At 42.6% G+C, this 24,581-nt stretch overlaps 1 protein-coding gene across 1 annotated transcript in view; it reads left to right on the top strand.

The window, feature by feature from the left end:
* Window positions 1-24,581, top strand: part of SGCD (sarcoglycan delta) — a 136,061-nt gene that overhangs the window by 46,086 nt on the left and 65,394 nt on the right. Inside the window, exon 3 of the mRNA XM_053956762.1 lies at window positions 13,758-13,859. Within this exon, the coding sequence (XP_053812737.1) occupies window positions 13,758-13,859 (102 nt within the window). The remainder of the gene's footprint in view (window positions 1-13,757; window positions 13,860-24,581) is intronic.

Consider the following 24,581-nt stretch of genomic DNA (forward strand, 5'->3'; position numbering starts at 1 on the left):
TTATCCAAAAGTTAAGTAAACAAGACTGTATTTTTCAGTGATTTAGGAATCTCTGCCTTAATCCAGCAAACAGGAAATTCTTTAGAAAGCCAGCATAAGATCCAGCAGAAAAAAGAGACATTAAAAATTAGATACTATGTAGGCAAAAAAAATATTTTTGGTGATACAGCAAAGAGGAGGTCAGTTCATTCAGTGTAAATGAGAAACTGCTGCAAGATCCCTCTGAAAGTCTGGTGCACCCGCAGGCTGGGCTTGTTTCTTCAGTGATGGCTGCATTTGCTCTTCATAACCTCTTTTAAGTAAAATGTGGTTTCACTGGAAAAGGCCAGCAGGTAATGAAAGGATGACAAGGGACCTGCAGGAAATGAAACAGCTCATGTGGGTGAATTTGTGGTGTTGTGCAGTGCAGTTTTATGTGGGGATCCACGAGGTCTCTTACCCAGATCTCAGTGCAGTGTGGCACTGATGGAGTTTGTGGTGCCTCCACCAGCTCTGCACCCTGGGGGTGTCTGGGGGGCCCTGGGCAGGACCACGTGTGTGCCACGTTGGACTGGCAGGAGCACTGGGCTGCAGCATCCAGTGCCAGCTGCCCAAGCCCTTGGGATGTGTCCAAATTCATCCTGGAGAGCCTGAGAGCCCTGTGTGGCCGTGGGGAGGGTGTGCCCATGGTCCCTGAGAGGACCATCTCTCCATTCCACACCTCTGCAGAGCTTCCCTGTGAAGTTCCAGCTGGAAGGGTCCATCCAAAAGTCCAGAAGTCTGGACTTGGTTCCTCTTGATCCATGAATTATTGTGTGGGGAAAAAAATCTCTTAGCAGAGTCCTCTTTCATGTCACAGTAAACAATGTAGTTCAGAAGTGGCAAAGTTTTGTTTAAGGGGCCTTGGCTTCTCTTTGGGACTTTAACCTTTTCAAAAATTGAAAAGGCAAAGGCTCCAAATTAAGTGCTGCTATAAATTAACACAATTAATGTGTTTCATTTCAGCTACCTGCACATCATTCAGGGAGCTGTCTTGAAAGAGACAAATTAATTACTAATAAGAATTCTATACCCTACTATCTTCTCTATTTACTGATGTTACTTTCCAACGCTTTTCCAGAAATACTCAGTCTGATATTTAACAAGGGAAGCTATTATTATCTTAAATTACATAAGATTTTCTTCCCTCATGGTTGTGATAGAGCAGGACTTTAACAAACTCACTGCAGAATTTCATACTGGATATGGAAGAGTTGAACAAGCTGAGACAAAAAAATATTGAGATCAGAGAAATGCTGAATGAAGGAGGGTTTGAGTTAAGGATTATATTTTTGTCTTTGCATAGCCTCACTGTAATTTCAATATTTCTATGAAAAATTTGCCCTAGACACATCAATAAGCTTTGAAAGTACAGGTTGTTAATGAGTTGCAGCTGAATCCCAATTTTCTTTCTGTTTATTTTTTTGAGTAGTAGAAATACTCCCTGTGTCTATATAATTAGTGTTTTCATGTTTGTTTTCCTTCAGTAGAGTCTGCCTTTTGAGATACTCCTTTGGTTCTTTCATCATTTCACAAAAATTTAAATTCTGCCCAAAATAACTCAAACTATCCTTAAGTTGTATACAGAGGATTTTCAGCTCCAAAACAAGTCTTTTCAAGCTATTCTTAAAAAAAGTCTTTCAAGTTACAAAGACTTCCACTGCCACTTTTTAAGAACAGTGGGTTTTTTTCTTTATTTTTATATTTTATTTTGAAAAGGACGCTATTGGCCGTGAGGAAATACTTAAATAAGCCTTTTATTTAATAGAAATACCCTGTATTTAAGCAATGTCTTTCATTTTTAAGAAATCCTAGGACTTCTGACAGTGACATTTTGACCTGCAGCATTTGCAGCTTGCATTTGGTAACAAAAGTTGGGAATAAACATTATGACATAATCTCTGAGCTTTAGATGAATAAACATGGTTTTCTCAGGAATGTCTCCTACAGCCTACAGCAACTTAGAACACTAACTGAAGTAAGAAATTCTTGTCAGTCATTTCATAATTTAGAAATTGTTTGATAAAGCAGAAAGCATCCCATAGGAATGCATTCTGGTGAGCTGGTCCCATTACCCATGTTAGATATTTATTCCCCATTTTAGATATCTTTTGAAGATTTCCTAGAGATATGCAGAGTATTGCACTGCTTGCCAAGATTGCTTATGTATTTAAGACCCCACCAATAACTGAAATGAAGAAATCAGATTTTTTTTTAATAAGCCTTGAGTGAGAAAAGAGCAGTGATATGTAGCCATAGCTATGAACTATACATTTTTTACAGTGTCAACAAAGACAGACTGGGAAGAACCAGTTAGAATAATTAACATTTGCACTAGTACTTCTGCCTTGCTAACAAGTCACTGACCACATTTAGCACAGTTACTCTAATTAATAGTCCCATTCAGGAAAGATATTTATAGGTGCAGTATTTTATCCAAGCATGTAAGGACTTCACAAGGTATCCGACAGCTGGCATTGAGTAATACATTCAAAAGCATATCCCCAGTAATCCATCTCAATTCTTTGTTTATTACCTTTGCAGCTTTCTAGTACTTTTGTCAATAAGATATTGCTTCCAGCAGTTCAACTTTATTCTTACATTAATATCCCAAATTTATCATAGGGTTCTAAATTTCCTCTGGTCACCAAAATGTCCCATTGAGCCATTTAAGCTCCTGGAAACTCCATTCTTTATTGGTAGCCTGGGAAAAATATTTTTTGCCCTCTGTCCCTGAGTGTTTTGAGATTAAATTCACTAATGTTGTCAAGTTAGGTCACCAAGGAAAGCCAAAACAAGAGAGAAAAATGTTGTTCAGGATTTAGGGGGACAGGAAGGGGAGGAGGGGACAGAGGTGCAGAGCTCCAGCCCTGCTGTCACAGCTGAGTCCTGGGCAGAGCTGCAGATGTGCAGAGAGGGACTGAAATCCCATGGCTTCAGGCAGACTGAAGGCAAGGTCTGGGTGCTCACCAAAGGACAGCAAAGGGAAATACAAGTGTTAGCCTTGGCATGTTTGGCTCTGTGCTTTCTGCTCTTTTAATGGATAAAGGTTCCTTCTCCAGCAGTTTTGGGCCCTAACCAAGTGCAGCGGTTGGCAATGATGTGTCACTATCCCCCAGAGGTCCTTTTCCTTGGAGAGAAATATCTTATTCAGGCAGTAACAAGCACAGGCTGCCACAACAGCCAAAAAGCTGTAAGAAAAGTCTGGGTTCCCCTCAGAGCCCTGACTGGAACATGAGGAAGAGCTGAGTTGCCTCTTGCTGCCTCTGAGCCAGCCCCACTCTGCCTGCAGAGAGCTGTGTGGAGGAGCATGGCAGTGACCAGAGCCAGCAGCACTGGCTGACCAAAAACCTTTCACCAAGCCCATTATTTTAATGTTAATTTAACATTTTTTAACTTAGCCTGATGCTTTCTCCCACCTCTCTGCCTGCAAGCATGCCAAGCACTGGGGCTGCCCTGTGGCACTGGGCTGCAAGGGCTGCATCCTCCTCCTGTGCTGGTTTGTTTATTTTCTTTGCAGAGGTCCCAGGGAGCATAACCAGGGCCTTCTGACAAAGCTTGCAGACACCCACTGGAGAATACAACGTGTTTAAATTGCTGGCAGCATGTGCTCTGCTCACCCTTGCTCATTCTGCCAGGCTGGAGGGGAGGGAGCATCACTTCTGACTCATGAGGGTGTTGCTGCTAGGCTGTGCCCAGGAGCAGCATTTGGGCTGCAGGAATGCTCAAAGGTTCTTCATGTTAAAGGAGATCCAGATCTGAGACACTTAATATTTATTCCGAAAGATTTTGTGATTTAAATAATCTTAGTGCTGCTGGAAAAGATTTTTGAAGCTGAGGTGAGGTTGCATGCAGTGGGTAAATTAAAAATTATGCAGGTTGTGAGTCACTGCATTTGTTTCTGCTGGTGTCATGTTTCAGAAAGGAGCAGAATAAGGAGGAAATGCTAATATCCCCAAAGAAGACATATTTCTGCAGTGAAGGGGCACACGGAGCTGTGCTCTCTAAAGGCCAAAGCACAGTAAGAGCAATCACTTCCCTGTGGCTTTAAGACCCTCTGTTTAAAAAAAGTATTTTAAAAAGCTGCTGTCTCTTGCTCTGTTGTCACTTGCTGATGCCAGCTGTATATTTTTGCATGTGATTTTTGGCTATTTCAGGTAACCACCTGACTTTCACTCACGTAATATTGTACTCCTGAATTCCACAAGAATCTCTTGGCATCTGGCAAAAGTCCCCTATGACTCAGTAAGCAGCCACTCAATAAATAATTTGAAATTAAAAGCATCCCACGCGTGAGTTCTGGATTAAAAAAAAAAAAAAAAAAAAAAAAAAAAAAAGCTTTAGTGCCTTTATTTTCCTCAGAAAGTAAACAATGGGGAAATTATCTGGCTGTTACTTTGCAAATGTCTCATCTACCATGGTGATAATTTTAGGTATTACATCAGGAAGTGCTGTCTTGCAGGAGGCTTCTGGATTTGGGTTGATGGCCAGCAAGTTCCCAGTTCCCTTGCTGTTTAATCATCATTGATTTTAGTCTAGTAAACACTTCTGAATGTGCATTGGAAAGCTGAGAAGAAGACAAGGGGCATTAAGCATAATGCACCTTCTGGCAAGGAGGCAGAGGGATGCAAACCGCAGGGAGATGAGAGAGTAGCTGGAGTCTGAGTTCCTGGCATTTGGAAGTTGCTAAAATTAACCTGTTGTTTCTCATGAGCAGGATATTTATGGTTCCTCTGCTGCAGCACTGTCACACAACAGGGTGTGAGAGACAAACCACGGTAGTGCTTCCCTTGGCAGTTTTCTCGTGTGACTCTTGGTGGACACCTGACTTTGAGGGGAGCCTGGTCTAGGGGGGGTTGAAATGAGATGATCTTTAGGATCCCTTCCAACCCAAGCCATTATTTCCAGCAGTGATTTCCTCCTGCTGCTCCAGGGCCAGGTACCAGGTGGGCGTAAATTGATGGAGCAATTTGAAATCAATATCTGCACTCCACGGATCAGATTCATTCTTTGCCCACCATTCGTGGCGGAGAGGGGCCCTAAATATACTCATATATTTTCCTTTATGAATAATTATTTACTGGCAATTGTTCAAAAAGCAATGGAAGCAATATCCTTATTTTAGCCTCTCTGGGAGCACTTTCAGTTCTCTCATTTCTTTGCCATCCCCAGAGCCTTTCTTGCTAAAAAAATGTCATAGACACATTGTAGATAAGTGTGGAAGACAGTTAAAATTATTTTTCTGTATATTCTGATAGTGAAAGAGCAGAATAATATATTTTTTGACAAATAACAGCTATAAAAATTCATTGGCGCTTCTTTGGCCATGAGGGCAGTTTCTGAACCAAGGGACTATGGATTCCTCTTAAAAAAGAGAATTTGATTTTAAAGAAAATCTCCTTTACCTACCTGTGTAAATAAACTGAATGTGCTCTATCTTCTATCTCTTACTGAAAGTATGAGTCTTGATTAAAAAAAAAAAATCATTAAGATAATCCCTGGAGTCAGTCTATGTGGATATTGTTGGAATCACATTTTAAAAATATACCTTATTTCATGATATCTGTTTATTGACTGGAAACCTGTTTGTTTTATTTTGGAGTCCTGTTGCACTTTAAGTGCAGTTTGCACTGAGCTCCAGGTTTATTGCAGAAATCTGAAGGCATCCAGAAAAGATTCCTAAGTCACCTTAGCACAAGAGAAACAGTCCAAAGAGACACTGGAGACAGTCCAAAAAAGGCCACAAATACGATTCAGGGACTGGAGTATCTCACTTATGAGGAAAGGCTGAGACAGCTGAGACAGTTCAGCCTGGACAAACAAAAGCTCAGGGAGGATCCCATCAATGTATACAAACTCCTGAAGGGAGGGTGCTAGAAGGACAGAACCAGGCTCCTTTCAGTGGTGCCAACTGAGAGGATGAGAGGCAATGGGCATACACTGGAGGCTCCCTCTGGACACCAGAAAATGCTTTTTTACTGTGATGGTGACCTAACACTGATGCAGGCTCCCTCTAAGAGTGACTTCACCCACAGCAGCGGGTAAGAAGCACTTCAGGGAGTGATTTGGGTTCTAGATGAACCCTTTTGCCATCTTCTCTCCCCTGACTCCAGAGGTAGCATGGGGTGATTATCTGCTAGTGCAGGCTCACCAGTTAAATGCCTGATACTGGCTGACTGGGGGCTCAGAAGTGATTCATTAAGGTGCATTGAAAACTTTCCTCCCTGCCCACCCTGCTTTCTCCTGGCTTCTGGAAACAGAGGAGGTTATAGTGGAGTAAATGAAGAACTGAAAATACACATTCACATCAGGATTACCCCCCTTTGGAGGCTGGGGCTGCCGTGGCAGGGAGTTTCTCACACAGAGGTGGGGTTTGGGAAGGTCAGTGCAGCTCCAGTCGGTGTCCCCACAGCCTGTAAATCCATCTGCTGGGATGGGATCATCGCAAGTGCCCGAGGGATGGGACTTGTGAGAGTGGTCACAGCCCTGCTGGGTCTCCTCACCTGTGCTTTGAGCTCTCTTGGGGGTTACTGTGAGTTTTGGATGGGGCTGGAACCACAGCATGTTTACATGGGCCTCATTTCTTTGCCCAGACCTGGTGTTGTGCTCTGATTAATGCCCCTGAGTTGTTCTGGCATGTTCACCTCAGACAAAAATGACCCAATAATTGGCCCCATTTCTGGGAGCTCACGTTCAGACACTCCACAGGAGAGCTGCTGCTTTCCTCCTCACGCTGTCAGGCCTCAATCTGCAGCTTCATTGCTGGTAGGGGGAACTGCTAAATGCTGTGTTAGTCAGAAAAATATTACTTCAGACTGTAAGGGCAGAACACAAAAGGGATCCACTAAGATAAAGGGAAAAAAATTTCCTTTTTCTCTCTGGAAACTTCTTCCAGCACTATAAAGATGATTAGTCCAATCAGCCTTGGTGTAACTTGGAGCAGCAATGCCACAGAGGACTTCGTGTCCAAGATCTTTATAGTCTGAAAAAAGAAGTGTTTGTTCTGTTCTTCATTGGTGATTGACAGATTATCATAGTTAAGGAGCATTAGGCCATAATTTATAAGAACTCTTTCTGCACCCTCTACATCAGTGAGTTTCTATGCTGATTTTATTATTAAATCACTGCATTAGAAGACTTCTTGTTCCTACGAGTATAAAAATCTTTTTTTCCCACTTCTGAGCGAGCACAAATTTCTGCAGGATGGGACTTTTCCCTTTTAGTTAGCATAATTATGGCAATGAGCGGGACTAAAAAAGATGGAGAATTCCAGGGACACATTTGGAATGTATGTTGATGGTAAGATGTGAAACCTTACTGTTTGTCTTGGAGGAAAAAAGCAGAAAAGTACTCAAGAGAGTGTGTCTCATTTTATAATGCTGCAGTGCCAAAGTGCTCTGCAACAAGGAGTTGGAGGGGTGAAAGCCAAGTTTCCATCTTTTCCCTGTTGTACCAGTGGAAAGGGAAATTATTACCCTAGAGGGGAATTCTGTATATGATGGTTGAGTTGTAGTAACAATGCTGGGATTCATAATCACTTCTCCAGAAGGTCTGCTAATCTTTTTCCTTGCAGAAAGTACTCTCAGATGGGGTGGCTTAATTCATCGAAATCCTGGTTTTGTGGTGCTACACCTGACCATACTTTGAATAAACTCACTTTGCTTTGGAAAGAAATACCTCCTGCCTAGAGTAATTCCAGCACTATGCAGCAAATCCAGAGCTGAGTTTTCTCCAAGCTCTGGCTGAAGGATTTGTTTAGAAATTGTTCCAGCGCTAGTTTGGAATTGTTTCAAGGGGTGAGATTTAGTTGTTTTGGTTGGTTGTAACTTAACTGAAACAGTAATTGGAAAACCACATTTGAGCCTCTTCTTCCTGCTCATTAAGACTTTTCTCCTTAACTTCCACTAAAACAAATTTATCAGTGTCTTTTCCCTTCCACGTCAGCTTCATGGGGCTCTTTAACTATCTTTTGTCATGAATGGTGTTGGCTCTGGGGAGCAACTGGAAGGAACAGACAGAGGAGAAGGGTGCTGTGGATTTCCCTGTGCACAGGGAAATCATCCCTAATGCCCTCCCTGATCAGGTGAGCCTGATGGGAATGAAGCCAAGATGTTCTGCATCAAATCCCACTGCAGTGGCTGGGATGCCCTCTCAGTGCTTGTGCTCTTCTTGTTGCATCCTCTCTTCTCATTTTCTGCCTCTGTTTCTGCAGTCAGTCAGAAGAGCTCACAAAAAAGCAGGAGTTACCATTGGAAAGCAAGGGCTCTGAGCTTTGCAAGGGCTTTGTTTGGGCTGAGTTTAACCATCATGGTGTGCAGGCAATTCCCTCTGCTTGCACAAAATTGTTTCCCAAACCACCTGACTTTCCTGTAGCTGTCCCAATGGGAAGGAGCTAAAAGTGCCTGCAGAGCTCACACTACTTCAACATCAGCTTGCAAAGGTCTTTTTCCAGTGGGTGACTCCCACAGCTGGTCTGTGTTCATTTAAATCCATGTCTCTCCTGTGACTGATGCCTGCAGCACCAGAGATTATTTAGGGCTGTCACCTCACAGGCTGTCACAAGGTTCTGGATGGAGCCTTCTGCAGGGAGCAGTGAGTTAGCTGATTGCTGCTCTTGCTACATCTGTAATGTTGTTTTGGTGCACTGCATAGCTGCAGGATTTTAGCTGTGCTTCACCAATGTCTCCCTCCTTCCCTGGAGAAGGATAAGCTCTGTCCCACAGTGATCCAAGGCATTTGGGGTCACTTTCCTTCACCCCCTGAAGTCTCAGCACAGCTCTTCCTGCCCTGTGCCTATCACCTTTAGAGGCAAATGCTACCAGGAAGGCATCAGACAGGGACATCTGAGGTCAAGAAGCACAGGAAGAGGAAGGTGGTGGCAGTCATGGGCATGGGACCTCACAGTGCAATTCACAGCATAATCCTGGATCTGTGCACACAGGGGTAGGGTCATATGTGCTGTGTAATGCTACATTGCCTTGGTTTTCTCTGCTGTCCACACAAACTTGAGTCTGTACTGAGGTCTCAAAACAAAGTCTTATGCCAGAGGAAGAAGTTTTCACACATTATCTCCTTACCTATGTTGCTCTGGACCAAGCTGTGTAACCAGATTTAATTTTATAGGACTGGTGCTGCTGGTAGGTGGCTTCCATAGGAAAATACTGCTGCTGATCCACAGCTGGATACTGGGATCCTTATTAAGATGATGAATTAGCTGAAAAAACTGAGGAGAAGGAGGGAGGGCAGATGCAAGTAGAACAAGTTTCAGGCTGTAAAGAACTGGCAATGATGTGTTCTGTACCTGGAATCTGGAAACATTTAATATCAAGTCCAAGAGAAAAGGACAGTACAGATATCTTCCCAGGAGGGGAAAAAAAAAAAACAACAAGGTCACTTGCCTTTGCTGAGGGCTTTTTCCCTAACTTTGGATGTATTGAGCTGTGTAATAACTTGCACATATCTGGAAGCAATGCAGAGCACAGCAATCAATAATACAAGCCACGATAATCAGGTGTTTCAGCCATCTGACACAAGCAGTCTCCAAAGATAATTCTCTCCCACAGGACATTGCTGAACATAACTTCACTTTATTCCTAGCAAAAAAATAAATGCTTACCTGCTGTGCAGAGACAAACCTTGCCAACCATGCTCTTTCTGAAAACTGGAAAGGGGTGGAGGTGCAGGGAAAACCAGTGGGAAACAACCACTGGAGCTGGTGGTGGCCACCAGGAAGCTGGAGCAATCTCCACCAATGTCACCCATCACCAGTGTCCTTAAAATCCTTAGAAAGACTCAGTGAACAGGGAATTTGTTCAGCAATGCCAGGAGAGCAGAGGAAAGCACAGAAGAGGTTGAGGCTGCATTCTGTGTTTGTAAAGGACAAAGGATCCTGGCACCAAGGGACACAGTGGATGTGTGTCACTGTCACCTTTGTTCTTGAGTAGGTTAAGCTGCAGCTGAGCCCAGCCTGGTCTCATAAAGCTGCTCATGAATGAGACAGCACTGGAACTTCCCCCTGCCCCTGTGTGGCATCAGTCCAGATCAGTGCAGCCAGCACCAATCCCAGGTATTTACTGTAGAATTACAGCAAAGTTTGGGTTGGGAGGGACCTTAAAGACCATCATGTTCCACCCCTGCCATGGGCAGGGACAGCTTCCACTACCCCAGGTGGTTCCAAGCCCCATCCAACCTGGCCTGGAACTCTTCCAGGGATGGGGCAGCCACAGCTTCTCTGGGCACCCTGAGCCAGGGCCTCACCACTCCCTCAGGGAAGAATTTATTCCTAATACCCAATCTAAGCTTGCTCTCAGTTTTAAGCCTTTAGCACAGCAGTTACATGTCTCTTAGGGTGGCTTTTTTTTTCCTATTTTGTTAGCTGGATCTTTCTGCTACCAGCCTTGCATTAAAAAAAAAATGTAAAATTAAAGTAACCCAAATGGTTAAAAAGTAAAACAAACACAAGCTGGACTTTAGCCACTTGTGTGGCCACATTTTCAACCAAAAGGCAGAGAGGAGCTTTGGTGATCAGACACCATCAATGCTGAGCTCTTCCCCTAACAGTAATACCATCATTCATAATTTTCTGTAAATATGAGATGCTTCTCAAGCTACTAAAATCCAAAATTCCTTTCTCATTCAGCATCACCAAAAAGACATGTATGTTTTTCAGAATTGCTATCCCCTTTCAACCCAGAGCAGTCAGCAATAGCACATAAATTTTTATGCCTGTCCAGTACAAGGCACTGCATAAAAAGAGAGGGGGCATAAGTGATGTAATTGATGTGAAAGTTTCTGCCATGCCCTCCCAAAAAGCAGAAAAATTCACTGCAGGTGATGAAGGAGGAACTCTGTGCCTCCTGGGAGCTCCCACAAACCAGGCTTGTGCCTGCACTATAAAGTCATTCACTCTGCTGAGGAGTCTATTAGTAAAAAGGAGAGAAACAATGATTTTCAGATGGCAGAGTATGAAATAATCAATACTACTCCTTATTCACAAGCAGAAGAGTGGCAGATAAGGATATATACCAGTCACAGACACGGTGTTTAATAAAACATCTTGGTCTTTGTCACTCTAGGCAGTTTTCTGCTACATTTTATAGGTCACAGTCCATGAAATTTCATAGGAACTTTCATATCTATTCTCTGTAGCAGAATATGACATTTATTTGTTATTAAACCATATAATTTAGGGAGGATGAGGATACTTTATCCAAAACAACATGTGAAGTAGTCTTTCTAACAATGATTTCTCTCTAATGTATCTGTATTTTGGGACCTCTGTATAATCCTGTGAGCTTCTTAATTTTTTTTTTCTAATGGGAAATAATAGAGGAATATAATTTTATAGTGATTGGATGGTAACTGGCCAAGATATTTGTTAAACTCAGGGTACAACCTTTGCTTGTTTTTTCACCTGTTGAGCCAGACTGTCACCACAAAAAACTGTCAGCTTCAATCATGAGAAACATGAGCAGTGGAGAGTTAATGGTGGTAAGTCAGTGCTAAGCATTGATCCACTCCCAAACACCTGGAAGGCAAGAGAGGATTTGTGGTGGGCACAGCTTTTACTGCTTCTGGCAGATGCAGGAGGAGGGAAAGGTGAGTGGAGTGGAGGTTGAGAAGGATCGAAGATTGAGAAAAAAGCATGGGGAAATGCCTCTTTCTCTCCAATCCAATGGGTTTCTAAGAGGACACACCAACTTTGATTAATCAAATGTGTCCTTGATGTTTTGGTTGTAGTACATTGTCCCATAGGCCTGTTACCTCTCTTGGGGTGTGTAGAACCTGCTGTCAGCTAAACTTCCCTTATGTAGGTTTTTTATATGTAAAAATCCTTTGGACCACTCTTGGTAGACAGAGGGTGAATGGGAGAAAGAGAAACACACAAGAGAAGAGTGGGATTCTGGATCCGTGTCATTACAACACAACAGGGTTGTGTGTCATGGAAATTGCTGGTTTGCCACAGCTTCAGTGGTGGCTTGAAAAGTCCCTTTTTATCCCTAGGTCCATGTTACTGGAAAAGTATTGCCCCACTTCAGCTGAGGAGCCAGCCCTGGAGGGGTCAGTGCTGTATGTCCACGGAGCTGGTCATTCTTGCAGCTGGCTGGGGCACAGAGCAGCTTGCCTGACCTGCAACTTCTCTTAATAAAACCAGAGAAGACACTGCTATGTGAAAGCCCTCAGGGCTTGTAATCTTACTGAGATAATCTGTTTTGGGGGAAAAAAAACCTGTAGAGATTTTTTTAGCAGCCCACACCATGTGAGGTTCTGTAGATAGCTGTAATAATTCCTGCTCGCTCAAATCGCAGAGCGCGCTGCTATCAAAATTTAATCTGGGCTTTTTGGTGCATAATCATATTTCACTCATTTTCCTCCATACTTCTGCTTGGGATAAATGAACCCCTTCTGTGCCACCACCAACCTAGAATTCATAGGCCAATATTTTACACCTAGGGCCAACAAATGTGGGGAGTGGCATTTTATGACCCATCTCAGTAGCATTTGCAGCATCTGTCTCTCAAATTTGCTTACAGCCTTGAGTTCAAAATGAGATGACAGCGGTCACTTTATCAACCAGCATCACCTTTGTTCATGAGACACCAGGATCTGGCAAGAACAATCTTAGCTTGGCAGGGAACTACCTGGGAATGGCACTTCTTGGAATGGGAGAACCTCTGGCAGGTGACCAGTGCTGCTGCTGAGCCGTGCGACGTCTCTGATTTTCATCCCTCCACATTCCAGCCTTTGGCAGCAGTTCATGGAAATCTGTCTGGGTTAGATCTCCACTCTCTTGGAGAGACACTGATTCCTCATCTGGGGCTGGAGGTGCTCTCACAGTGGGAGGAAGAGGAAGTAGACAGATGGTGTTTCAGTTTTGCATCTGGATTGGAAAGCATGCTAGATGTATATCCAAATACTCGTGGTTTTCCTGGTCTCCTTTTGATCTTTTTATGCCTTCTACCCAAGTTCATTCCCCTTTCCTATAAAATCCCCAAAACAGCTGTTAGTCATGGAAGTGCTTGTTTTACTTCCAATCATGGTGATTTCAGTCAGTTTTTTGCTAAAAGGTATTCTTCAAACCATCTTTTTCTCAGGACAAAACAGTTTACCTCAGTCCTTGCAAACTTTGACAATCACCCTGAATCTTGGAAATAATACCTTACATTTGATATGGTTTTGATTATAGATGTACCTCTGTAATTCCCTACCCACACTGTTTCTTACACACCCTTTCTAAGCAATTATAGCCTAAGTGAAGCTCAATCCCTCATCTTAATAAAAGTTAGAACTTGCATGTGTCAGAGGTGAAATATATTTTGGTACAGTTCTCCTCTGAGTGTATCTGTACAGATATTAATCACACATTCTTTACAGGGATTTGCTATGAATGAGCAGGTATATTATTATATTATAAAGGCAGGCAGTGAATATTACAGTGAATAGTTTCCTGTTAACACAGAGCATCACTGCCTCTCTGTGAGCTGAGAATGACTTAGCTTAAAGGAACATCTTTCATCTGTGTAAATGGTTTACTGGGGGGCATTGCAGATAGTTCTGAATAGAATTTTTTTTTTTTTCCCCACAGAAACTGAGCTACAAGGATAACACAAGTAATTGCATTCTCTAGTGCCTCCCAGTGCTATACATGTTATCTTCAATGGGAAAAAATCAGCTATTGGCAGCCTGGTGAATTTAGTAATTGTAACTAATAGGGTTGTTTCTTTTTGCCTGTCTTTCAGGATGGAATGGGGAACCTGAGGATCACAGAAAAGGGTCTGAAGCTTGAAGGAGATTCAGAATTCTTGAAACCTCTCTACGCCAAAGAAATCCGATCAAGACCAGTAAGTTTTTGGGAAAGGGACAAGTTTGTTTCTGTAGCCCTTACAGAAAGAAACCGTGAAGTGGCAAGGTGATGTGGCTACTGGATAAATTGCTTTGGCCATTGGCCTCTCTATACAGATGCAGTTTGGGGAGTGAGGCTTTGAGGGCTTCGTCCAGACACTGCATCCTCTGGGCAGTTCCAAAGTTGATAGCCATGTTACAGGTGTTATTTCTGAGGCAGAGGGATGGCTGGCAGTTGTCACTTTTAACCAGTTACAGCTTATCTGGATAGCAGAGAGGTGGTGCCTTGGCACAAGGGCCTGATCTGTAGTTCATTAGCACAATGAATGTTATGTCCTCAATCCTATTTCATGTTGGTTTAAAAATATGTGTAGTTAAAATTCAATGCTGCTAAGAGTGACTGCATGACAAAAGTGGCAAGAATGTTAACTACTGGAAATGAGGAAGAACGCAAGTGTGATTGAAATAGCATTTTCATTGCAGCACTTTGTTGGCTGTTGGTGACTTTTGGTCTTTCTAATGCAATCGTGTATATCCTGAGCAGCTTTAAAATAACTGAAACAATTACAGTTTCCAGGATCTGTGTCAGAAGATATCATCTGTCTTGTTTCCTGATCTAAAGTGTTAATTTGAGTCAGATACCAACCTTCCCCTTTGATAACAATGGCAGATAGCTACTTAAATAAACTTAACATCCTTTTATCTCAGCATTTCAGTGTTCTTGTAGAAATTGGAACTTGGAGCATAATGAACAAAACAGCCAATACCATACCCCATTTAATTATTGAAGGTTTTAACCTCTGTAAGATGGCTAGGAATTCATTTGAACAAGCATAATCATTCAGGAAGAAAACTTAATAAGAAAACCTTCATATCTATAAATGCTTTCAGCCCTGAATTAAAACAGAACCTGTAAAACCTTACATGTCATTCACCTTTTAATATAAAATATGTGGGAACCAGGTGCAGCAGTTGGTTTGATAAATAGACTGAAAAATCACTACCTACATTTCTTTTTCTCTAGTTACATTGATGGAAATAATATTGGATTGCTAAGAGAAGTGAGAACTACTTCTTGCTACTGGGGAGTTTACTGTTTTCATGTTATCATATTGATCTACATTTTAATACATCAGGGGGTGCAAAAGGTGTCCCTTTCCTGGGGCTGTGGAAGTAATTTCCACACACCATTGACAGATTACTGAGTGCAAGGAACAAGAAGTGTAAGGTAAGGCCTGTGTGTGTTCCTTGCTTTATCTTCCATCCAGGATTATTTTTGCTGTAGCTGCCAGCCACAAGCTCTGATCTGCAGTCTGGGGGGCTGGAGCACCCCTGCTGCCATCAGTAGATGAGTCCTGGAAATTGTGTTAACCACACAGTTACACAGACCATGCACATTGTTCCTCTGGCTTTGGGAATAAACTGGAATAGCCTGTGCTGGCTTTTAGGTTGCTTGTGGTAACCCTGGAATTATTTTTGGGCTGGGGGCAACAGCAGAGAGTGCATTCAGACAACTTCTGCTTTCCTATGCTGTGTGTGAATTTGGTCTCCTGAAAGCAAATGAAAAGATTCAGTCAACCAAAGGTTTATAGTTACAGAATATTTGAAAATATTGCTAAATAATCAACACTCAATCTTTTTAAAGAACAGTAGTATGATCCCAGTTGTCTTGGAGGGAAGCGTGGTAGCAGTTCCTGAACCTGATGAATATTGTTAAAATGAAGTGCCAAACTCAGAGCTCAGTAACAGATGAACATCCATACTAATTCTAGAGTGAACTTCCCTGGGTTTTCAGAAGTGCATAATGAAGCTTTAAATATGTGAAGAGTAACAGAAACAAATATGATAAATAGCATAGTAAAGAGCATCCCAGAAATAATCTAGCATATACAATTTTTCATATGTTTAATTAAAGAACCTAAGAGTTCTGTACAGTAATAAATAATGGTTTCACATAAACTCCAAGGACTTTTAGATGCTGGTTATTTATACAAGAATTTTTTTTTTTTTTATAAACTCAATAAATTAAACTTAAGTGTAGTTCTGTGTAGTGGGTGAAAGAGCATTGCTGCTGCCTGGAAAGGACAGGGAAAAATCACTTTTCCTGTAAGTGGCTGCAGTCCCATGAGCTCTATGCCCTGGGTTTTCCCACTCGTGTGTCTCTGTGGTGCTGCTCCCCCATGTGCTGCAGGGCTGCACACAGAGCTGAGAAACCCCTGCCAAAATATCTCCAAAATGGGAATTGTGATTATTCTTGAAAGCCTGAATTTCTCACTGGTGCCTCTTCTTCTCTGCTGCATCTCTTGAATCCCAGGAAGTTGGTAATTAAAATTACACACAGACTTGTTTTCCTAGGAGTTCTGCCTTCTGTTTTAATGATAGTTTTGGATTTCCACTTAAAAGTGGATTTCTTTTTCAAATTGATTTGTCTGGAAGGGAAGATCAAGGGTTAGAGAGGAGGAAAAGCCCTCGAATGTCATCCCTAAAGAATGCTGGGTGGGCACCTCTGAACTTCTGCAGTTTGTGCCTTAAAGAGCCCTGCTAGGTCCTGCTCCCTTCATTACCTTAACAGACAGAGCAGCTGCACTGAGATGTGCTTCTCATCCCAACTGAAATTCCAAATTTTAGCAGAAGGATTGGATGGATGTGGTTTGGCCCCAGGCAAAGAAATTAACTGACATGAACTGACTTCTTAAACCTGCTTCCAGCCAGTTTCTTTCTTCATCTTACACCCCAAGATTTGCTTTCTTTTTCCCTCACCCATTCAAGAGTGACCCCCCAAATCCCTTCTGCTTTTATACAGAGAAGAGGGTCTCTGTTACTGCTGTTTTCCACCCTAGTCCTGACTCAGTAGTACTGGATTTGTAGTATGGATTAGTAACCTGCTTTCAAGCACCAGAGCTTGCAAAAAAATGTAACCTTGCCATTTTACAAGCCTAAAGTTTATCTGGAAATTAATGAGTGGGTGGTAGCAGTGTTTGCACCCTTGTAGCCTTCTTTTAAAGAAAGGAGATGGTTATGTTTCCTTTTCCCAGAGTGTTCAGAGCATCCTAAGCTCCCAGCTGAACATACTGCACACTGAGCAGTGTTTTTTCCTTGCATGGAACATGAGCATCTTGCTGCCTTTAATTAAGAAGATAGCTGGACCATGAAGTATTGCCTGTGTAAATAAAAGTGATTTGTACTTAGTCAAGGAGTTGCATTAGGAATTCTCACATTTCTTTACTTGCAGATAAATTATGAAGATTATTAAAAATTGGAAGGGTCATCTATAAACCCATCTGTAGCTCAGCTGTACTGTCACTCTCAAAATGTAGCTGTCTTTCTAACTGTTGTAATTTATTGTGGACTATCGTGTGAACCATCTGCTTGCTTATAAATCAGACCAACTTTGACTGAAAGTTGTACACAGCAGTAGAAATCGTTAATTTTTATGTCCTGGAAAGTAGTGGCAACAGTTTAGGGGACTTCAGTCTTCATTGCCTTAATTGGAATAGAAATTTAAAACTGGAAATTTTCCTGCCTGTGTTGAGATGAGCTGCTAAGAAACAAGTTGCTTGCAATTTAGAGTTAGCCCAGATTTAGCTTGCTTAGTGCAGTTGGGGTTTTTTGAAGCCTGGCACATCCAGGTCTGTAAGGAACTTGAAAGGGGCAAGACACAGAAGAAGCTGTGTGCATTTTCCATCCAGATAACAACAGAAATAAAATCCTGTGCTGTGATTGCACAGGAAAATCCAGTGAATTACTTCTCTCAGGAGCTGTCTGACAACCAATGAGATGATAATCTCAGTTTCAGGAAGCAGAGAAAAACATTGCCATGATAGGATTAGGATGGGTTTGCCCTTTCAATGTTCGTTCCAAGTGCATAGATAGGGAAAAAAAATAAACTCAGTTTGCAGATGTTTACACCTGGGCTTTATTTTTCTTACACTGAACACTTTTAAAGACAAGAATATGGATTTGCCTGAGAACTTTGACTTTGCTTCAGTAAAAAGCACTTGACCTCCCTTAAGCTCTGTTTCAGACTCTCCTATTGATGGGTCTGAGAACACAGAATTAAATGTGGGCATCAAGCTTTCTACCTGGGGGAGCTCCAAGCTCTGCTGTTGCACAGATACAAGGGATGGCAAAATTTTCTGAACAGATTTTGAAGAGATTATCAAGTGTCTTTTTAAATAGATCTCTTAGTGTAGGTAGCCAGTTTCATGCTGAAGGTCTGCTTCTGGTTATTTTCAATCAGCTAAAAAAAAAAAAAAAAAAGTTTAAAAGAAAAAACGGACACATCAAAGCAAGAAAGAGGCAAATGACTGTGTGTTTTTGTTACATTCCTTTTCTGGGCGATGTTAGAGGTCCCTGTCCTACTCAGTGTGGCAGGGAGTGTCTCTCTGAGAGCACTGTGCTTGCTCAGGTTGTTGGAGCAAACCTGCCCTCATTTGAAGCCATGGAAAATAACTGGTGACTCCAGTGGAAGGAGGGCTGGGGCTGTCACTAACACTTGGCTGGGATTCTGTTTGGCCAGAAAAATTCACAGTTGTGTATTAGGGCTGATAACTGCTATTCCCTTTACTGGTGTTTAGTTAAAGTTCTTATCAGAATAAAAGCTAGACCAGCGAGTACCTAAAATATGTTTCTCTGTTCTTTGCATTCTCCCCAGCCAGTATTTGAATGATAGAAATTTTAAAGGAAGCTTTTAGGAGTGATAAATAATTATTTTGCCAATGTACTCGTCTCACTATGTTCAGTTCTGGAATAAGAGTGCTATAATTTAAAAGCACAGAGGCACTTCTGTAATGGCTGTATTCTTTGGTGTTATTTGCTCTGCAGGTCTGCCTGCCCCCAAGCTAAAAATACTGACTGCAAAACAATAAACCATGTATTTGGATTAAACAGTGACATGTGCCCACAGTGGGGCATACCTGCCTCGTAGCCATAAATACATATTTATAAGCAGTATAACATACTAACTTGGATAAAAAGTGAATGCAGATGGCAAGATAATTGCAACTGTGTATGAGGCTCAAACTGTGTAGTAGAAATGTAGCTTTTAAATAGATAGCATGAAAGAAGGTTGCTATTTTTTGAGGGAGAGGACAAAATAATTCCTTTTCTTCCTTTGTCAAAGTTCACAGAGAAATAAAAGGACATTGATTTAGCTCCTGGTGATTTGGTCTAGCAAAGTGCTTAAGGGTTTCAGCATGTTCACCGAAACCTCCACGGGGTGGAAATGAGGAAGTGCAGTTTGTCTCACCGTGCTGCCATCACTCAGCTGTCCCTGCCTGCTCCCTCCACCTCTGCAGCCCCTGCTCCTCCAGCCTTTCACTGTTCCCTTAGGAACTGGTCCTTCAAGGAAGAGAGGAACCCTCTTTGCAGAACGTGATTCATCCGAGCCTGTGAGAGCTCCTGCCAGCTCTGGGGGCGTTGATCTCCTGGCATTGGCCTCGGGGGCAGCTCAGCTGCCACCATAGCTTCAGGAAGAAAAATCTCCCACTACCCAAGATCGACTTCTGCAGCACCTCCTCTGACTGCACCTTCATAGCTTGGTGCCCTTTGGCTGATTTTTGGTTGAGAAGATAACAAATAGAACAAGGTTGCTGTGGATGGCACAGCCAAGACAAAGAAGCTTCTTGCAGCCATGCCTGGCCTCTCCTGTCCTCCCTGCAGGGTTTGTTAATCGTTCCCTGTGGCACCACTCTGGCACTGTGTTAGATTCCAATGTTCTTTGGCTGGAATGTCTCTCAGCCGGGTCGGTTTGAGTCTTGCTTGCCCCACAGAGATCAGCAGAGAGGAGAGCTGGCAGTCTGCAGAGGATTCAGTGAAAGAACAAGTTGCAAAAGGGATCATTTTGGCAGAAATGCCCTCACCTGATGTACAGATATTTTTGCCATCGCCATCCAAAGCAGATTTGAGTCCATGGACAGCAGCAGGCTGTGAGTGCCCAGTGGGATTTATAAAACTGATATGCTCTCCAATAATAAATTCTATTCTGTAGCAATGAAATCCAGAGAGCCTACTTCAGTCTGAACCTTGGCTGCCCCAGCGCTCTGGGGGCAGTTAGTGGCTCTGTGATATTTCCAGTGTGCTGAAGAGGTGACAGTTAAGTAAATTTTACAGCAACTATGAAAATATTTCCCTTTACCTTCATAGTAAAATTGGTCAGAAGTCTCTCAGCTTTGAATTTTGCAGGGAATTGAATTTTGTAGGCTGGCTGAAGGACTATGACAAATAGCATCAGAATTAAATCCTGCTATGCCTGTTCCTGGTTGTTTCTGTAAGGAGCTGGTGTTGTGTGCCCCAATTGAGAGCACAACAGGGAACTGAAGTATCTCACCAGCTCCCAAATCAGAGCATCCCAAAGATGTGCAAGGAAGGAAGCTCTGATGTAAGCAAACTTTAAGAAATAACTCCACAAGTTGCATTTCAAAGCAAAATCTTGTGGAGACTGCCTATGGCATTTTAAAAAGGATTTCATTAGATCTTGCTAACTTGTCATAAGATCTCTTAAATGGAAGGGTAATGGCTCATAACATTTGTAAGCTTTTTAATTTCATGCAATATGAGCAGTGTAATCAACACCTACTAGAGCCAATCAGCTGTGCCCAGTGGGCTACCTACCTCAGCTTTTGTCTGTGTTTGCATTTTGGGTACACCTCTGAGCTAACCCTGGGAACCCCGTGTTTGTGGTTCCTTGCCCTGACATCAGTGCAGGGTTTGTGTCCAGAAAATGTGATATGATCATTGCAGAAGTATCTGGCCCCATAAGGTGCATAAGCACTTTGCACTCAGTGTTTTTCACCTTCTTGTGAGGGAGTTTGGAGTTGATGTGGACAAGTTAACAGCTGTGGAGCTAAACACGAAGGAGACAGAGAATTTCCCAAATGATCTCTCAATGTATTTTGCTTTTTCCCTTTGACAAGTAAAATTTCTCACTTGAGCTGCTTGTGTGAGGGGAGAGAAACTGTTCAGATCATGAGTTTGTTTTGCTGCTCTGATCCAGTTCCCACCTCCTCTTCATTCTAAACATTTGCAGCTGGACCCTATGGCAGCAAAGATGAGTGATGGGCATCCCAGCTCCAAGTGAGCTCTGTGGGCTCTCAGCTTTTGCATTGAATTTTTGCCACAATCCCAGAAATCGCTTCTATTTCAGCTGTGAACAGGAGGACAGTGGGGCACACAGAACATGAGCTCTGGGGACTGCATTTCTCTCTCTGAAGTGCAAAGGCTTTGAGTTTAAGGATTTGCCATGTCTAGACATTGCTGCTGACAATCAGGATCCTGGCTGCTTTGTACAGGCTGAAGTACAAAAACAACCTCTTAGTACTAAAAATGAAAAAGAAATAAAACTTGATGCAGTATGGTAGAGGGAAGATAGAGAAAAATAGAAAATAGAAACACTGAAAGACAAATAGGAAGATCCAATTAGAAAGAAAAATGTTTTCCTCATTTTCCAAGAAGCCTGAAGAGCAGAGCTTTGTATCTTCTTACCACAGGACAGCAAACACTTCTGCAACTCTTCTGCTGATCAAAACTATTTGGGCAGGAAAGTTATGTATTTTGTAAGGCAGGAGTTGACAAGACAAGCTGTGCTGTCATTAGGAAGTGCAGGCACACAGAACTGGTTTTACAGACAGCTCAGTTCTTTGATCTATGACAGGAAAGCAAAGTTAGATTTTCCAGGCTGCTGTACCTGGTATACTGCTGTACCAGTTGCTATACCTCTTTGATGGTTTTATTTCTAAATAACGATGTATTTGGAGAAGGAAGAACACAGGTGAAAACAAAAATTACTTTAAATTTGCTCCATTTCTTTTAGTACAAATTTGTTGAGGGTCTGGGGAAAACTAACTTGCTGCTCTTGATAGGAAAAAGTAACATTTCTTCAGCTTTAAAGATCTTCATGGTTGGAACAGGTTTCCTATAAAAGCACATGCAGTAAAAAGTTGTTCTTGTTGGAGGGTGGTGAAAGAAAGCAGTTTCCATGGTGCCCATGTTTCTGTTGTTTCTTTTTTTCTTGATTTACTCTAGGTTTTCAGTATAACATGTTACGTGTCCATTGATTTCCTCCTGATGTGCTGTGATCCTGACTCCCATGGGATTTTAGGCCTGCTTCCAGCCTGGCCTTAAAATTTTCTGCGGCAGGCTGTATGAAGTACTGGCAGGAGTCTGCTCTGAGTTTTCCCTCTGAAACAGCATAAATAACCTGTGGAACAAAAAGAAAACTTAAAGTGCTTCAGCTCCCATTATTTCTTCCTTGTTCATCTGTCAAGCACAACCCTTGTTTACCATCCTTACATAAAACTGCAGGAGATTCTTCACTTTCAAGCCTTAATTTTTTTGTCTGAGCATGAGTAGAGCTAAAGCCTCCTTGGGTTTTGCCTTTGCACCTCTGAGGTTCCCCAGGGAGTATCCAGTGCTGCTGTCATCCAACTATCCCCAGGAATATCCCTTCTAAGGACAGAGGCACATCTTCCTTTGGAGAGCTTTTCTTTACGGTCTATAAGGGAAGGATTTTTTTTAAAGTTTATTTCAAATTCAGCAGTGATCTGTAAATCACTGCTCATGAAAATGTTGAGGAAATGCCAAGATTTTCACTGTATGTTAGTTGGTGCACTTTATTTAGTTGGATTCTTGATTAGTAATCTAAAACAAGGCACTTAAAATTGCTTTTATGATCTAGGCTTTTTATTTTCTCTTTCTTTCCAGCTGCAGCTTGATATTCTGCTTCTAGTTCCCTCTTCTCCTTGAGCAAAACAATATGTGATTCCAGTGCTTCTCTCTTGATTTAGATAAGGGGCTGATTTGTGATGGAGCATCCAGTGAAGAAAACTGGTGAACATCTGAGTCCTGATTCTCTGCTAAGAAACCAGCAGCAGCTGCAAAAGCTGTGGCACCAGGAATGGGTGGTTACTGATTTGGGGAGAAGCTTTGCTGTTCATTGAATCATCCGTGTTGCTCTTCACAGAGCCTGGGAATTCTTCTTTTTGATGTGCCAGTGCAGACTGAGCCTTCTTGGATGAGATCTGACAGGACTGCAGCCCAGGGCTGCACAGCTGAAGAGTCAGACGTGGTTTTTCCACAGAAAAGCTTCGTAAGACATCAATATTTAAAAACAGAAAAACAAATAAACTAAAGGCAGTGGGTTGATTGAGGGGAAAAGAGAAGTCACTTGTCTGACAGATCAGGCATTACTCTCCAGAAAGGATTTCAGTTTTTCAGGCAAAAACCTTTGTCTTTCTTTTGATTAGGTTGATGGGTAAAAGTGTGAACAATTCATTATTTTTCTTTAAATCCTGTTTTTTCTAGGTGTATTTTGCAGGTTAGGAGTGGGCACATCTTTTCATGACCTTAGAGCAGCTGGTGTGTCCCTTTAGGCAGAATCACTGTTGTGTCCTACATGCAGGTGAAGCCCCCCCAGTGAATGGCCAAATAACCCATAATCCAGACACACACTAATTGCTGTAAGAGGTCAGGATACCTGCTCAGCTGAGGCTGATTTAGGGTCTTGGTGTCCGTGGTTAGAAGGCAGTGAGTTGATGAGATGAGCCACAACAGGTTTCCTCTCCTGCTTTCCATGGCTGGGTGTTCAGAGCCTGTATCCTCCAGTTTCTTACAGATCCATCACTTTTTAAATGAAATAAAGGCCACACAGGGCAGTGGCATGCATGTTGTCACAGCTGCTGGCTTGAGAAGAACCTTTGATTGCATGCCTGCTGGTGCTTCAAGCCATAATATTTTATCTGTATTCTGCTACCTTCTTTACACCCCAGCTCTTCCTGCAAACTGACTTTTGCTCCTTGTTTTCTGAAGATGCCAACTGTTATTTATAAATGATGAGCCTTGATGTTGGTACAAAGCTGGGGGAGCAGGAGGCTTTTTGTTTCTCTCTGCAACGTTATCTATTATGCAACACTCTGAGAGGTGTAGCTTAGGTGAAGCAGAAGAAACAGGAACACACAGGCAGGACCCTTCCTGTACCCTTTGCTGGTAGGAGCCACTGGTTGGGTGCCTTCACTGATCAGTTCTGTTCCTCCAAAGTTCAGGAAGGACTTCAGGAATAAAAACACCAGCAGAAAAATACCTTTTCAAAACAGGAGACAACAGTCAGGCTGAGCCACCCTGCTGATTGCCCAAAGATTAATGGGGGTCCTTGGCTCTGATATTCCTCCCTGGGCTCTGTTTTCCCTTCACACATCCCATTCTCTTTGGCTGCTTTTGCCATTACTCACCATTTCCCCAAACAACTTTCCTGTCTTCTTCCAGGTGTGGAAAAAGCATCTGCTGCTTTTCTGCCAGCCTGACATCTCTTGAAATACCACTCCCCAGCTCCCCAGTGGAGCTGGTTAGGGATGTGTTTTTGCTCACAGGCCCTGTACCACAGCAATACCTTGTGCTCTCTCCTCTCTTCACCCCTGAGCAGATACTCAGGAGTGTCTGGTGACTGGCAGCCACAAGATTCATCCAAATCCCAACACAAACATCCTACTCCTGCAGTTGTGCTGCTGATCACACTTCTGCTGCTGTGCTCTCTCTGTGGGTACATGTGCAGTGTGGCAATGTCCAGCATGATTTAGGATCTGCCCTCCAGATCAGCCCAATTCCACATCCCACGCTTAACTGCATCTGTCATTTTACCTGTTCAAGTGCCCTCTCACCTCAGCTCTTGGACTTTCAGCCTCTCCAAAGCAATGCAGGTTTGCAGTTCTTCCCCTCTGAGACAGGTCCTG

This window comes from Vidua chalybeata, chromosome 15 (genome assembly GCF_026979565.1).
Source record: "Vidua chalybeata isolate OUT-0048 chromosome 15, bVidCha1 merged haplotype, whole genome shotgun sequence".
Classification (NCBI taxonomy): Eukaryota; Metazoa; Chordata; class Aves; order Passeriformes; family Viduidae; genus Vidua; species Vidua chalybeata.